The 15,176-nt window shown below is 33.8% G+C and overlaps 1 protein-coding gene across 1 annotated transcript; it reads right to left on the reverse strand.

Moving 5' to 3' along the window:
• Positions 1 to 2,088: 2,088 nt before the first annotated feature.
• On the reverse strand, positions 2,089 to 14,952 carry LOC128171388 (uncharacterized). The gene is made up of 9 exons (XM_052837182.1): positions 14,745 to 14,952; positions 13,461 to 13,677; positions 8,495 to 8,674; positions 7,510 to 7,544; positions 5,592 to 5,646; positions 5,303 to 5,367; positions 4,848 to 5,042; positions 2,766 to 3,003; positions 2,089 to 2,433 (listed from the first exon to the last, which is right to left on the reverse strand). The coding sequence occupies exons 2-9, from the start codon at positions 13,663 to 13,665 to the stop codon at positions 2,141 to 2,143; spliced, it is 1,266 nt and encodes a 421-aa protein (XP_052693142.1). The 5' UTR covers positions 13,666 to 13,677; positions 14,745 to 14,952; the 3' UTR covers positions 2,089 to 2,140.
• Positions 14,953 to 15,176: the final 224 nt, after the last annotated feature.

A 15,176-nucleotide genomic window follows, 5' to 3' on the forward strand; every position in this document is an offset into this window, starting at 1 on the left:
TCCACTAAGCAAACACTTCTTTTTTACATTAAATCTGCGTCTGCAGATCATTTTTTTTTAAATTACGTAGGTAACTCCACAAAACTAACGCCGGTCTTCAGATTTTAATCACAAAGTATTGGGGGTAAGGAGAACAACATTTGAAAAAATAGGAAGTAAAGTCCGGAACAAAAACTACACACACTTAGAAAAAATAAATACCCCCAAAAGCATCCAAAAGAGAAACACAAAACAAAATGAACATAACAAAAAAAAAAGCCAAAACGTTGTATTTCTCTTCTGATTCAAGAATTAAATTACATGATGATATGTGTCCATTTTTTCCAAAGAATGTTAAATGAGAGGTATTGGAAAATGCAGAGATGGTAGAAATACTCTGTACATGAATGTCATTAAGCCATCTTTCAAATACTACAAGCGATCAAAACTTTTGGTGAATAAGCGATTGTCGAGTTATTTGAATGTGTCGAGTTATTTGAGTTTGTCGAGTTATTTGAGTTTGTCGAGTTATTTGGTTAATTTGAGTTTATTGAATGTGTTGATAAAGACGGGTCCAGACGTTACAGTGTATGGAACAAGTGACAACTCTTTCATTTGACTCCCGCTTAAAGTTCGAAAATGAAAACAAATGTGTGTCTTTAAAACGCATGGTTCACAAACAATCTAACAACAGAAGTCAAAGTCGTGTCGCTATCATATTAAGAAATAAACCTTACGACACTGGATGTATCTATCAATCATTTCTTTGAAAAATTTACCTACCCCTCCTAGACACCTGATCACACTTGCATCTTTTAAGGACGTTTGATCCTGCGATAAAAAGTTGTTTTTTCTAAAGTATTTTTTTTAAATCTACACACATAGCTTAACCAAAATTCAAAACAAAATGTTGGGGTCTATATGCTTCATTTGGCGCTGCGGTGTATTTAATATGACCTTTCTGTACTGAATGTGCAGATTGAACATAAATCACCTTTTCCTCTATATTTTATTATCGGAATGAAATATGGCATCAAATAGAAATTTTAAATATTTAAGATAATTACAATTAAATTTATCATAAAGAAAAATGTTATATTTTCTTCACCTAATTGATATTTTGACTTCTTTGCGCTAATAAAACGCTGTTTTTAACCATTACCGTTTCAACCTGAACTGAAATTTTTTAAAAGTCTCAAACTTTTTCTCAAATTATGATAAACTTGTCAAAAAAATCTTCAAGTTTCAGAAAATAAAACCAAAAGTATGGGTCTGTTATGTAAAATTTGAGATATGGCATGAAATAAGCTAATCTTAGCCAAAAATTGGGATTTTTACTTGACCTTTATGAAATATAAGTTAAATTTGCCAATATATGTCTATAGAAATATTGAAAAATTGTAAATAAAGGTTTTTCTATAACAAAATAAAGATATCCTAATGCAAAAACTATCTGGATATTTTGTTTGCACTGAAAATATGCAAGCTATACTGACGATACTATAAAACAACTGAGTTATGCAAAATGTTCATTTTCTTCTTAAAAACCTTCCGCCACAAAATATAGTATGAAATATATTATATAAATAATAATAAATATTTAAAAATAATATATAAAACAGAGGAACGAATGTCTTTAAGAGGTCCTGGTTTGCTTTATGGGTGTTTAAGATGGTTGACAGTTTGTAATTGTCATTTGTTATTTACTATGTGACCCTGTTTGCAATACACAACATTAGAAATTTAATGTACTTGGACAATTTCTTTATCGAGTTTTTTCTTTACTAGTATTTTCTCTAAAACATTCAAGGAATTTTAAAATTAAATGATTCATATATACGTTAAATGTGTTTACTGTGTTTATACCAAATCATGTTTTTTATCTAATGATATATATACATGAGGGTTGATCATTTTTGTCGACTGCAATTTGTCTCTTTTTAATGGTGTGCCAGCTATTTAAGCACAATTAATTTAGCTAAAGGATACCAACTATTTTATAAAATGTCGATTGTTTTACCCGCCAACTTAAATCTTTATGCAGTACTTTTTCTTTTGAATGAACTTTACGATGATCCATTCAGCTACGAAAAGAGTGGCCAGAAATAATTCAAGGGTGTGTTATGGAAAACTAGTTTTATTTTCTATGAGTGGATTCTTGTTAACTCTCAGGGAGTTCAGAGTCCCAATCTTCACAAATAAATGGCAAATAAAGTCCCTCTTTTTCTGTGAAGTAATTATAGTTTCTTTCTGGCAGCCACCGCCATCGTTCTTTGTGTAAGTCGTAGGACAGCAGTAAGCCGAAAGACTTCTCTACGACTGTGTAGGTGATGTTCTCCAGCCAGTTCTCGTAGGTGAGTGGAGACCCGTCGTCATAGGCTAGGACCTCGCCAAGACTGTCCTTGATGTGGACGACATTAATCCGGAATACCACGGTGGCGTTTAGGTCGTGTTCTGTGAACAAAGAATACAAAAGATGATTAAGTAAGTATCAACGACTTGAATACGTATACATAATAACTATGTATTCATAAGATTTATGTCTAAGAGACGAGTCTGTAGGTATCAACGACTACGTAATAACTAAATATTATCACTCTGAAACGTACAATGTTAATAAACGTTTTTAAAATTATCAAATATTTTTCAGATTGTTTTTTTTGTCGTAATTATTGTTTAAATTTCTAGAAAATTTAAAACATTAAAAAATATTTTAAAAACAGTGTGACTAATTCCGTCTTTAGGTAATTCCAGTTACAAAACTACGGTAGAAATGGCACAGTTACCCGGATGTACGCGGCTGACGTTCAGGTGGAGTCCGTAGTTATCCCCATACCACACCATTAACTCAGTCCCCGGCGGGACGTCTTTTATCGTCATGTAGAAAACTAAACCTGCGCAAAGAACCGGTTGCGCATTTTCTTCCTGGAAGTTACGCGGAGCATTTACGTATCGTAACCAGTTACTGCAGTCAAGCGGCATGGCGTCTATGACGTAACTTCCGTTTGCCCCAAGTTTATCCACCTTGAAACGCAAAAAATAGGAATCATGTTTAGAAATATTTTCCACTCTGAATTGACTTTTTAAAATTTGTTTTCCAATGTGTATAACATGGCAGGAACAGTTGCTTTAAATAGCTCTTGATACGAAGATATGCAATGGTCATTGGAAGCAAACTAATTTTACTTAATGTATATATTTACTTACAAGACATATCACAAATAATTTAAGGCTTCAAACAAAACCAAGTATGAATAATGCAATCTTAATCTAATGATTTATTGTTTGGATTTTGTAGAATGTTGTTTACAAATGTTCCTCAGTACCTTTAAATCCCTAGTTAGGTCTCTAGTTTTAGCGTATCTCAAATGTACTACCCTCCCTATGGTGTAAATAGTTAGATTCCAACTATTTTACAAAAAGATAAAGACCTAACCCTACTACTTTATACAGGCTTCCACACACCAATGATTAATGGTTTGGTTACGACTGTTATGCAATCAGATAAAGACTTATTTACTACTTTATACAGGCTTCCACACACCAATGATTAATGGTTTGGTTACGACTGTTATGCAATCAGATAAAGACTTATTTACTACTTTATACAGGCTACCACACACCAATGATTCATGGTTTTATGACGACTGTTCTACAATCAGATTAAGACCTAACACTACTACTTTATACGGGCTACCACACACCAATGATTAATGGTTTTATGACGACTGTTCTACTATCAGATAAAGACTTATTTACTACTTTATACAGGCTTCCACACACCAATGATTAATGGTTTGGTTACGACTATTCTACAATCAGATAAAGACTTATTTACTACTTTATACAGGCTACCACACACCAATGATTCATGGTTTTATGACGACTGTTCTACAATCAGATTAAGACCTAACACTACTACTTTATACAGGCTGCCACACACCAATGATTCATGGTTTTATGACGACTGTTCTACAATCAGATAAAGACTTATTTACTACTTTATACAGGCTTCCACACACCAATGATTAATGGTTTGATGACGACTGTTCTACAATCAGATAAAGACTTATTTACTACTTTATACGGGCTACCACACACCAATGATTAATGGTTTTATGACGACTGTTCTACAATCAGATAAAGACTTATTTACTACTTTATACAGGCTTCCACACACCAATGATTAATGGTTTGATGACGACTGTTCTACAATCAGATAAAGACTTATTTACTACTTTATACAGGCTACCACACACCAATGATTCATGGTTTGGTTACGACTATTCTACAATCAGATAAAGACTTATTTACTACTTTATACAGGCTACCACACACCAATGATTAATGTTTTGATTACGACTGTTCTACAATCAGATAAAGACTTATTTACTACTTTATACAGGCTACCACACACCAATGATTAATGTTTTGATTACGACTGTTCTACAATCAGATAAAGACTTATTTACTACTTTATACAGGCTACCACACACCAATGATTAATGGTTTGTTTACGACTGTTCTACAATCAGATAAAGACTTATTTACTACTTTATACAGGCTTCCACACACCAATGATTAATGTTTTGATGACGACTGTTCTACAATCAGATAAAGACTTATTTACTACTTTATACAGGCTACCACACACCAATGATTCATGGTTTGTTTACGACTGTTCTACAATCAGATAAAAACTTATTTACTACTTTGTACAGGCTACCACACACCAATGGTTAATGGTAAATGATAAATATTCATTTATTACTTTATATAGATTTTCGTATATCTCATGATGAATAATTTGATAAAGACTGTTCTACAATCAGTGATAATTGTTTACTACCGTATAGAGACTGTCTTACCACCCAGGAGTACGGATCTTTATCGTTAAGATCGTTCCTGACGAGACCTTCATACGACCCCAGCACTGTGTACTTAGACAGCGGGATCTCTGACCACGCCCCCATACCGGCCCCAGGGATGGAGGACAGGGCGATCTTAAACCCGGCGGGGGTGGTCAGGTTAGCGCGGTCCTCGGGAAGGGAACCTACAGGAATCTGAAGAATTCACACAACTAGAACAAGCACAGCAATTACTGTTACCTACAGAGATCTGATAAACTCGACGATCTAGAGCACATACATCATAAACTATAAACGTTAAGAACAGAAATCTAAAGAAAAAATTATTTAAATCAGACAGAGCTTTTATGCTTGCCCTTTACTGCAAACTTTTTTATATTCCAGAATTTTTAGGCTCTTATTCAATCCGAAGAAATAATGTAATAATTGAATATAGAAAATGTAATATAATTAACCTTGTTGTTAGTAAAATGTCGGTACTTTTTACTCTTGGTTCCATACTGAAGGAAGTCTTTGCAAACTGAAATGATATACGTTCAATAAGATACGTTTATTATATCATTCGGATCAAGATGACACTTATGCTATTTCATGTGACTGTGTATAGACCAGGCTTTTATACGGAACTCTATCAGCTAAGTATAAAATAGTTATATTTTAATACTTAAGGCTCATTGATTTTATAAAGAGGACACTGACAATTTACACAGTAACAGATATTATGCCTGTTAGTCTCTCACATACATTTTTCAGTTTCATCATCCCCGTTGATGATGACATCCAGATCTTTGAAAAGTTCCTACAAACAAAAGGGAAAAACAATCAAACGGAAGTCCTTAATCGCATTATTTTTTTTTTTTTGTATTTTTCTCTTAACATTGCTTTTTTCTTGGTTAAACACTTTTTGACATTAAGATTAACCAGTTATCAGATAAGTTTAACAATTTACCAGATAAGCCAGTTTTTTGCAATAAATCGACAAGTCAATTACAATAAATTAAAAAAAAACTACAGGGTGTCCCTAATGTTTGATAAGCAAAGTATACTTTTTGGTAAATATAAAAACTACCATATGTATAGAATACAAAACCTTTTAAGTTATATTGTAAAACAGTATATTTTCACTTGTAGACTTAAAACTTACCCAACTTTAAATGTGTTGGAACTCAAAAGGAAAATTGAAAACAGGCTTCTTGTGGAAAAATATTTACTTTTAAAGAACTGTGAATTTGAAAAATTTGAGAGACACTTGGAGAATATTATTGAAAGAATTTAGCAAGTCTTTACTATATCCCCAACTATTTGTTAAAAGAATGTATGATGCTTTTTTAAAATATCTAAATAAATCTTTTTGATAAGCAAACCCTGATAGACAGCTATGCTGCAAAGCAACCATTGCCCCGTCAGCTTTTTTCTCTCCGCCTTCTTTTCTCTCATAAATAAATATATGTACATGTACGTGCTAAATATTATGTTCATGCTGGTGTTTGTGTATTACATTATAATCACATATTGGAAAATCCTTAAATTTAGAGCTGTCAATTTATAAGTTGGTGTGCATGTTATATTTTTTATTTGCTTTTCTTCTTTTGTTTCTTTTGTTTGTGTTTATATGCATATTATTTCACTCAATGTTTTCTGTCCTTTCTCACCCCCACTAAAAACATAAAAAAACAAACTTTCACACCATTGTGAACTATTATATATCTATGCTTGCATGTATATTGTATGTAAAAAAATGTAGATATTCCAAAAGAAATGTATTATGTAAGAAAGCTGTGAAAGTCATGAATAAAAAAAAAAAAAAAAAAAAAAAAAAAAAAAAAAAAAATTCATGTACAAGAGATAGTTAACTTATCATTATCACAACTAATCATTTTGTTATTACTTTCGCATGATAATCAATCAGTGTTGTCTACCCAATTCATCCAAGTGATTGATGAACTCAATCAACCAATCATTTACAAGGACTCATTAACCGTTCATTTACAAGGAATCAATTACCAATCAGTGTTACAAGGAATCAATAACCAATCATTTACAAGGAATCATTAACCAATCATTTACAAGGAATCATTAATCAATCATTTACAAGGAATCATTAACCATTCATTTAAAAGGAATCAATAACCAATCAGTGTTACAAGGAATCAATAACCAATCATTTACAAGGAATCATTAACCAATCATTTACAAGGAATCATTAATCAATCATTTACAAGGAATCATTAACCATTCATTTACAAGAAATCAATAACCAATCGGTGTTACACGAAATCAATAGCCAATCATTTGCAAGGAATCATTAACCAATCATTTACAAGGAATCATTAATCAATCATTTACAAGGAATCATTAACCATTCATTTACAAGGAATCAATAACCAATCGGTGTTACAAGAAATCAATAGCCAATCATTTGCAAGGAATCATTAACCAATCATTTACAAAGAAACATTAACCAATCAGTGTTACAAGGAATCATTGACCAATCATTTACAAGGAAGCATTAACCAATCATTTACAAGGAATCATCAACCAATCAGTGTTACAAGGAATCATTAACCAATCAGTGTTACAAGGAATCATTGAACAATCATTTACAAGGAATCATTAACCAATCAGTGTTACAAGGAATCATTAACCAATCAGTGTTACGTACCAGACGCTGGTCAGTCATTGTGAGAAGGTCATTTTCTGTCAAACAAAAAAAACCCAGTAAAAGTAGAAAGATACAGATTTACTCTATCTATAAAGACCAATACACATTGAAAACATATTCACACAATTGATATTAAAGCACATCTACTTAATTCAATATTCATTGTCAAAGCTTAAATAAAAGTAATCGAGCTGATTTATGTTGAAAATGTAAACACCACAATATCATTTGAAGATTGCTTTATATATGCATATATTTGTTAACAACAACACAAGAATGAGTTGACATTGTACATAAACTCGTATCATTTATTAATATCACAAGACATTTCTCTTTGTTAAAAGCATTGTGCACCATTTGTTTATAACTTGTATCAAATCTAAACCTCAGATGGTTTGCTTCCTATTTTTTTTCCAACAGATGATCAGCTGTGATGTACTCTAGTAGATTATTCACATCAGATTTGTCGTGATTAGAACTCACGCTGTAGTTTCCTATCTATTTCTGTATTGATTTTTGGATGTTGTATACATTGTAAAAAAACAAACTATTTTTTCTATCTTAATACGTATTATATTCGTCAATTGTTTACTTTCTGATATCAAAAATATTAACAGTTCAATTAATGAAAAATGCGGTAATTGTCCTTATTCTATAAGAGAAATAATTACCTATAACATAAAATGAGAGTTTCCTCTATTTTCTACATAAAAAATATATACCAATAATAAAGAACGTTTATCTCGTTTATCTATATATAGTAACATACCCATTATATACGACGAGAGTGCCTTCTCTTTTCTACTTATACATAGTAACATACCTATGATATATGACGTGAGCGCCCTCTCCTTTCCATCTATATATAGTAACGTAACTATGCTATACGACGTGAGCACCCTCTCTATTCTGTCTATATATAGTAGCATACCTATGATATATGACGTGAGCATCCTCTCTATTCTATCTGTATAAAGTAACATACCTATGATATATGACGTGAGCGCCCTCTCTTTCTCGGCACTGTCCAGCACCACCATGCCGCCACCCAGCCGTTCACAGATGGCGACACTGTCGTTCCTGGTGGCGGGGTCCGTGTGGATAGAGAAACACCACCGACCGATCCTTGTGAACCCGGGCTTACATGGGTCAGTCAAACCATGGACTATAAACAGTTATAGACTGGGTTAATACAAGGTCATGTAAGAAGTACAACAGATCTATCCTAAAGAACCCGGGCTTACAGGGGTTACTCAAACCATTGACTATAAACAGTTATAAACTGGGTTTATACAAGGTCATGTAAGAAGTACCACAGCTCTATCCTAAAGAACATGGGCTTACAGGGGATACTCAAACCATTGACTATAAACAGTTATAGACTGGGTAAATACGAGGTCTTGTTTTCCCTTGGACTGAAATGTCACATTATCATTGGTTTAAACATAGCACGTGATTGCCTCATATATCTCTATATTTGTTCTGTGAGAAATAATATTAGGCAATATGGCCGTCATTGGTCGACGCTTCGCTTACTCATTTCGACATTTCATAGTATTTTAAACATAAACTGCATGCCGTAAGTTCTAAAAGTATTTGGAGTAGTTGCCCTTTGAAATTCTTTAACATTAGAGTAGTTGCCCTTAGAATATTGACGTCAAATTGTTTTGTCTGGAGCAGAACAAAATGGCAGCGTCGTAATTTGCTCAAATCTCTGCAGAGGAAAGGAAGAAAACATTTAAAATTGAATAGCAAAAAAACATTGTAAGTAAACATGGGTGAAACAAAGATTTTTAAAGAGTATTTGAAAGGTGAGATTGAACATTTTGAAGAGTTTAAATGAGTTAAATTGGACGAGATGTAAGGCATCTTGTACATGGCTTTGCGTAGATCATCGCTATTTGTGAATAAATATGTCGCTTGAAAGTCCTCGAGAAAACAAAACACTTATTAAGTTAGTTACTGACTCACTACGGAAATATATTGGGTTGATCAATCTCATAGAAGGCTCGGCTTCGCCTCGCCATCTATGAGATTGATCAACCCAATATATTTCCGTAGTGAGTCAGTAACTAACCTAATAAGTAATAATGTAAGAAGTACCACAGATCTATCCTAAAGAACCCGGGCTTGCAGGGTTATTCAAACCAGGGACTAGGCTGATACTGTGTCATTAGAGAAACTTCACAGACCTATCATAAGTACTGACAATCGATCGATTAAACAGAAGTACCACCAAGTATACAGAAGTACCAACAATCTGTCCGTGTATACAGAAATACCAATATTTCATCAAATACCAACAATCTATCCGTGTGTACAGAAATACCAAGAATCTACCAGTGTATACAGAAATACAAACAATCTATCGGTGTGTACAAATATACCAACACTCTATCCGTGTGTACAGAAATACCAACAATCTATCAGTGTATACAGAAATACCAACAATCTATCCGTGTGTACAGAAATACCAACAATGTATCCGTGTGTACAGATATACAAAAAATCTACCGGTGTATACAGAAATACCAACAATGTATCCGTGTGTACAGAAATACAAACAATCTACCGGTGTATACAGAAATACCAACAATCTATCCGTGTGTACAGAAATACCAACACTCTATCCGTGTGTACAGAAATACCAACAATGTATCCGTGTGTACAGAAATACCAACAATCTATCCGTGTGTACAGAAATACCAACAATCTATCCGTGTGTACAGAAATACCAACAATCTATCAGTGTGTACAGAAATATCAACAATCTATCCGTGTGTACAGAAATACCAACAATCTATCAGTGTGTACAGAAATACAAACAATCTACCGGTGTATACAGAAATACCAATAATCTCTCCGTGTATACAGAAATACCAACAATCTATCCGAGTGTACAGAAATACCAACAATCTATCCGTGTGTATAGAAATACCAACAATCTATCAGTGTGTACAGAAATACCAACAATCTATCAGTGTGTACAGAAATACCAACAATATATCCGTGTGTACAGAAATATCAATAATATATTCGTGTGTACAGAAATACCAACAATCTATCCGTGTGTATAGAAATACCAACAATCTATCCGTGTGTACAGAAATACCAACAATCTACCAGTGTGTACAGAAATATCAATAATATATTCGTGTGTACAGAAATGCCAACAATCTATCCGTGTGTATAGAAATACCAACAATCTATCCGTGTGTACAGAAATACCAACAATCTATCAGTGTGTACAGAAATACCAACAATCTATCCGTGTGTACAGAAATACCAACAATTTATCCGTGTGTACAGAAATACCAACAAAATATTCGTGTGTACAGAAATACCAACAATCTATCAGTGTATACAAAAATACCAACAATCTATCCGTGTGTACAGAAAAACCAACAATCTATCCGTGTATACAGAAATACCATCAATCTATCCGTGTGTATAGAAATACAAACAATCTATCAGTGTGTACAGAAATACCAACAATATATCCGTGTGTACAGAAATACCAACAATCTATCCCTGTGTACATAAAATCAAACAATACGTCTGTGTATACAGAAATACCAACAATCTATCTGTGTGTATAGAAATACCAACAATCTATCCGTGTGTACAGAGATACCAACAATCCATCAGTGTATACAGAAATACCAACAATCTATGCGTGTGTACAGAAATACCAACAATCTATCCGTGTGTACAGAAATACCAACAATCTATCCGTGTGCACAGAAATACCAACAATCTATCCGTGTGTACAGAAATACCAACAATACATCTGTGTATACAGAAATACCAACAATCTATGCGTGTGTACAGAAATACCAACAATCTATGCGTGTGTACAGAAATACAAACAATCTATCCGTGTGTACAGAGATGCAAACAATCTATCCGTGTGTACAGAAATACCAACAATCTATCCGTGTGTATAGAGATACCAACAATCTATCCGTGTGTACAGAAATACCAACAATCTATCCGTGTGTACAGAAATACCAACAATCTATCCGTGTGTACAGAGATGCAAACAATCTATCCGTGTGTACAGAAACATCAACAATCTATCAGTGTGTACAGAAATACCAACAATCTGTCCGTGTATACAGAAATACAAACAATCTATCTGTGTGTATAGAAATACAAACAATCTATGCGTGTGTACAGAAATACCAACAATCTATGCGTGTATACAGAAATACAAACAATCTATCCGTGTGTACAGAAATGCCAACAATTTATGCGTGTGTACAGAAATACCAACAATCTATGCGTGTGTACAGAAATACCAACAATCTATCCGTGAATACAAAAATACCAACAATCTACCGGTGTATACAGAAATACCAACACTCTATCCGTGTTTACAGAAATACCAACAATGTATCCGTGTGTACAGAAATACCAACAATCTATCTGTGTATACAGAAATACCAACAATCTATTCGTGTGTACAGAAATACCAACAATCTATCCGTGTGTACAGAAATACCAACAATTTATGCGTGTGTACAGAAATACCAACAATCTATCTGTGTGTACAGAAATACAAACAATCTATCTGTGTATACAGAAACATCAACAAAATATTCGTGTGTACAGAAACATCAACAATCTATCCGTGTGTTCAGAAATACCGTATCTTTACTAGAGAGCCTAGACTTTAGTTGTTACTCCATTTACTAACTTTAAGCAATGACATACAGATACATATAACTGTCATGGGGAACATTGGCCTCATAAGCAATAACATACAGATCTAAATATAATTATCATGGAGAACCCATAGACACAAAGTTACATATATCACTGAAAATGCAGGCCTGCAAAGAAATCTTATGAATAAGAACAAAAAAATGTAGAAACACTCCAACGAAATGTAGAATCACAGTCACAATAAAATGTAGAAACATACTCACATCGAACTGTAGAAACATTTTTAAGATAAAAAACTGAAGAAAAAAGACTGTTTTCATAGGTATGATTTAAGCATTAATACAATAATTGACACGTTTGGTTTTTTTTCATAAACGGCGTAGACCGTGGAAAGCTTTGTGAATCAGACAAAGAGGTGAAACCTTTTGGTGTACACCGGTGTACAGTTTTGGTGTACACCGGTGTACAGTTTTGGTGTACACCGGTGTACAGTTTTCAACACCGTTTCATGTGTTGTAAAGGGCGGCATGGTAGCCAATATGGCTTGCTGTAAGTTTTAGGGTGAACATTTTGAAAATGATCTAAACATTATAACGAAGTAAATGTTACATACGAGTAGTCTTTAGATTGAAAGCGTTCATACTTGAAATGGAATTTTATTTATTGTGAAAAAACGTGTCGCTGGACCTGCTCACAATAATACTGAACGTCCCTACACTATATACTGTACAAACAAAATGTTGATACTGGTGCATATTTCGTTTGAAACCAGCGTCATTTTCAACATGATTTGACGCAGGAAATAGAAAAATACGTCCTACCGAAAATCAAAGGTGTTTTTAAAATGTTCTAAATCATGCAGGTCCCAATCTTTCTTATTTTTCGCACTTGATATAAATAAAAAGATTGTTAATCAAGAGTATATCTTACGCAACAAAAAAATCATATCATTTAAATGTAAACGTAAACAAATTTGTTAAGATACAACGGCGTTAAGCACTGAGTTAGAGACGTATCATCCATCTTAAGCACCTGTCCGAGACTAAGTACGGATTAATTCATCAAACGTTAACAAAAAGTTCGCTACGCTTGAAATGCATTGAAATTGTTCGTCTCTTAAAAGTAAGAAAATGAACAATTTAACGACCTTTCCTTATGATTCACGCAAACATCAATGTTCAGATTGATCTCAAACCCTTGTTAAAGTAGAAATATAAATGAAAGACAGAGAGAAGTAAGACATAAGAGGGAACTACAGCAATAGGAAATCAGATTGCACGCACCTGTGGCACACAGATAGAGGGCTGTAAACCAGTAGATCAGCGCTGTCCTCTCCCACACAGGACGGGGTACTCTACCGGGGTGTGTCCTCTCCCACACAGGGCGGGGTACTCTACAGGGGTGTGTCCTCTCCCACACAGGACGGGGTAATCTACAGGGGTGTGTCCTCTCCCACACAGGGCGGGTTACCCTACATAGTCCCCTCATATTCTCGAGGTTCTAAAGAAGATTCATATACGAGATGTATGCAGAAGTGTAACAAATTTTCTCTAGGTATTTTTACCAGATATATTTACTAAGTATCACATGGATGCTATTATAAAGAATTTATAACTTTAAATCAGAAGTGTAACAAATCCTCACTAGGTTATTTTACCAGATATACTCAGTATTTACTAAACATCGCATTGGTGCAACGTGTATATACAGAAGTGAAACCAAATTTACTAGATATCTTATTACTAGATATCGTATTACTAAATACCTTATTACTAGATATCTTTACTAGATATCGCAACAAGACTCTCTTAGATCTTATTGTGATACACAAACATTGAAGTATTTAAAGTAAACTCGTCAATTACAGTCCGTGTAAACAACATTACTTCCGGCAGTAGTACACACGTGTAATACACACATGCAGTACACACGTGTAGTACACAGGTGTAATTATGTATTAATCTTTATGTTGTTCAAGTATTCAATTACAATCACCATTTAAGTAAGTAAAAAAAGCATGATATAAACATATAACTCTGACACACTTATAAATTTATTGCGACAATTAATCATTAGATAACTACACACATCACTGGTTGTATTTCAGACATGACTGATATTGATGGATCAGCGTTACAGAGAAATCCAGACACGGCCCTTGTTCCCGGGAACCCATTGCACCAAGCTTTTAATTAAAATTTATAGAGTAATTTAGTTGGAAAAAAAGGTTCTAAATGCGTATACTACAACCTATTCGACTTCACTTGTTAAATGAATTATACGGACCTAATTGTTGATTGATTATGACGTATGGCACGGAGACAATCCTCAGACCAACATTAACATCTGTACGTATAAATCACACTGTATAAACTAGTGATGCTGACTTTTAACGGAGATATTCTTAATTACAGCTAAAAATATGGAACACTTTTACATGGTTGTCATGAATTAATTTGATATAAAAAAAAAAATAAGTAGGAAATAAAAAAAAGAAGTTAAAATACAACATTATCAATTTTTTACCGATGAATCACAAGAATTATAGTAAGAATAGATGAACCTACCTTATAAGTCCTGGAGACCAATTTAGTATAAAGATTCGACGTTCAGTTTAAAAAAAACAATGCGTCCAGTGTTGTCTATTTCGAGTTTCCTCTGTTACTTCATGATCACAAGGTCCCGACCTTATTATGCAAGGTAAGCAAAAAACAGAGACGTTGAAATAGAGCTGTCATCTCCTTCCTTATACCTCGTCATTCATTTATGTTCCGTTCATTTCGGTTGTGTTCGGCTCTTTCCGTGGTGGTTTCGGCAAACTCCGACATTATCCGTTACGTTTATTGATGTCGGTGAACTTAATGGTCATCTCTTTCGGTAGTTTCCGTGACAGCTTTATGACAGCTTTATGACATTTATAAGACAATCCGTCATTTGATGATCACACAAGTGTTGTTATTCTGAATGAAGCAAGAAATACCACAGGGCAGACTTTGACA

Source organism: Crassostrea angulata, chromosome 2 (genome assembly GCF_025612915.1).
Source record: "Crassostrea angulata isolate pt1a10 chromosome 2, ASM2561291v2, whole genome shotgun sequence".
NCBI lineage: Eukaryota > Metazoa > Mollusca > Bivalvia > Ostreida > Ostreidae > Magallana > Magallana angulata.

Excerpts from the sequence above, each read along its gene's own strand:
- LOC128171388 (XM_052837182.1), bottom strand. The coding sequence starts at position 13,665 with ATGAGGGGACTATGTAGGGTAACCCGCCCTGTGTGGGAGAGGACACAC. Across the intron at positions 5,368-5,591 it reads GGATGATGAAACTGAAAAAT|TTTGCAAAGACTTCCTTCAG; the intron begins GTATGTGAGAGA and ends ATATCATTTCAG. Across the intron at positions 5,043-5,302 it reads GACATTTTACTAACAACAAG|ATTCCTGTAGGTTCCCTTCC; the intron begins GTTAATTATATT and ends TGAATTCTTCAG.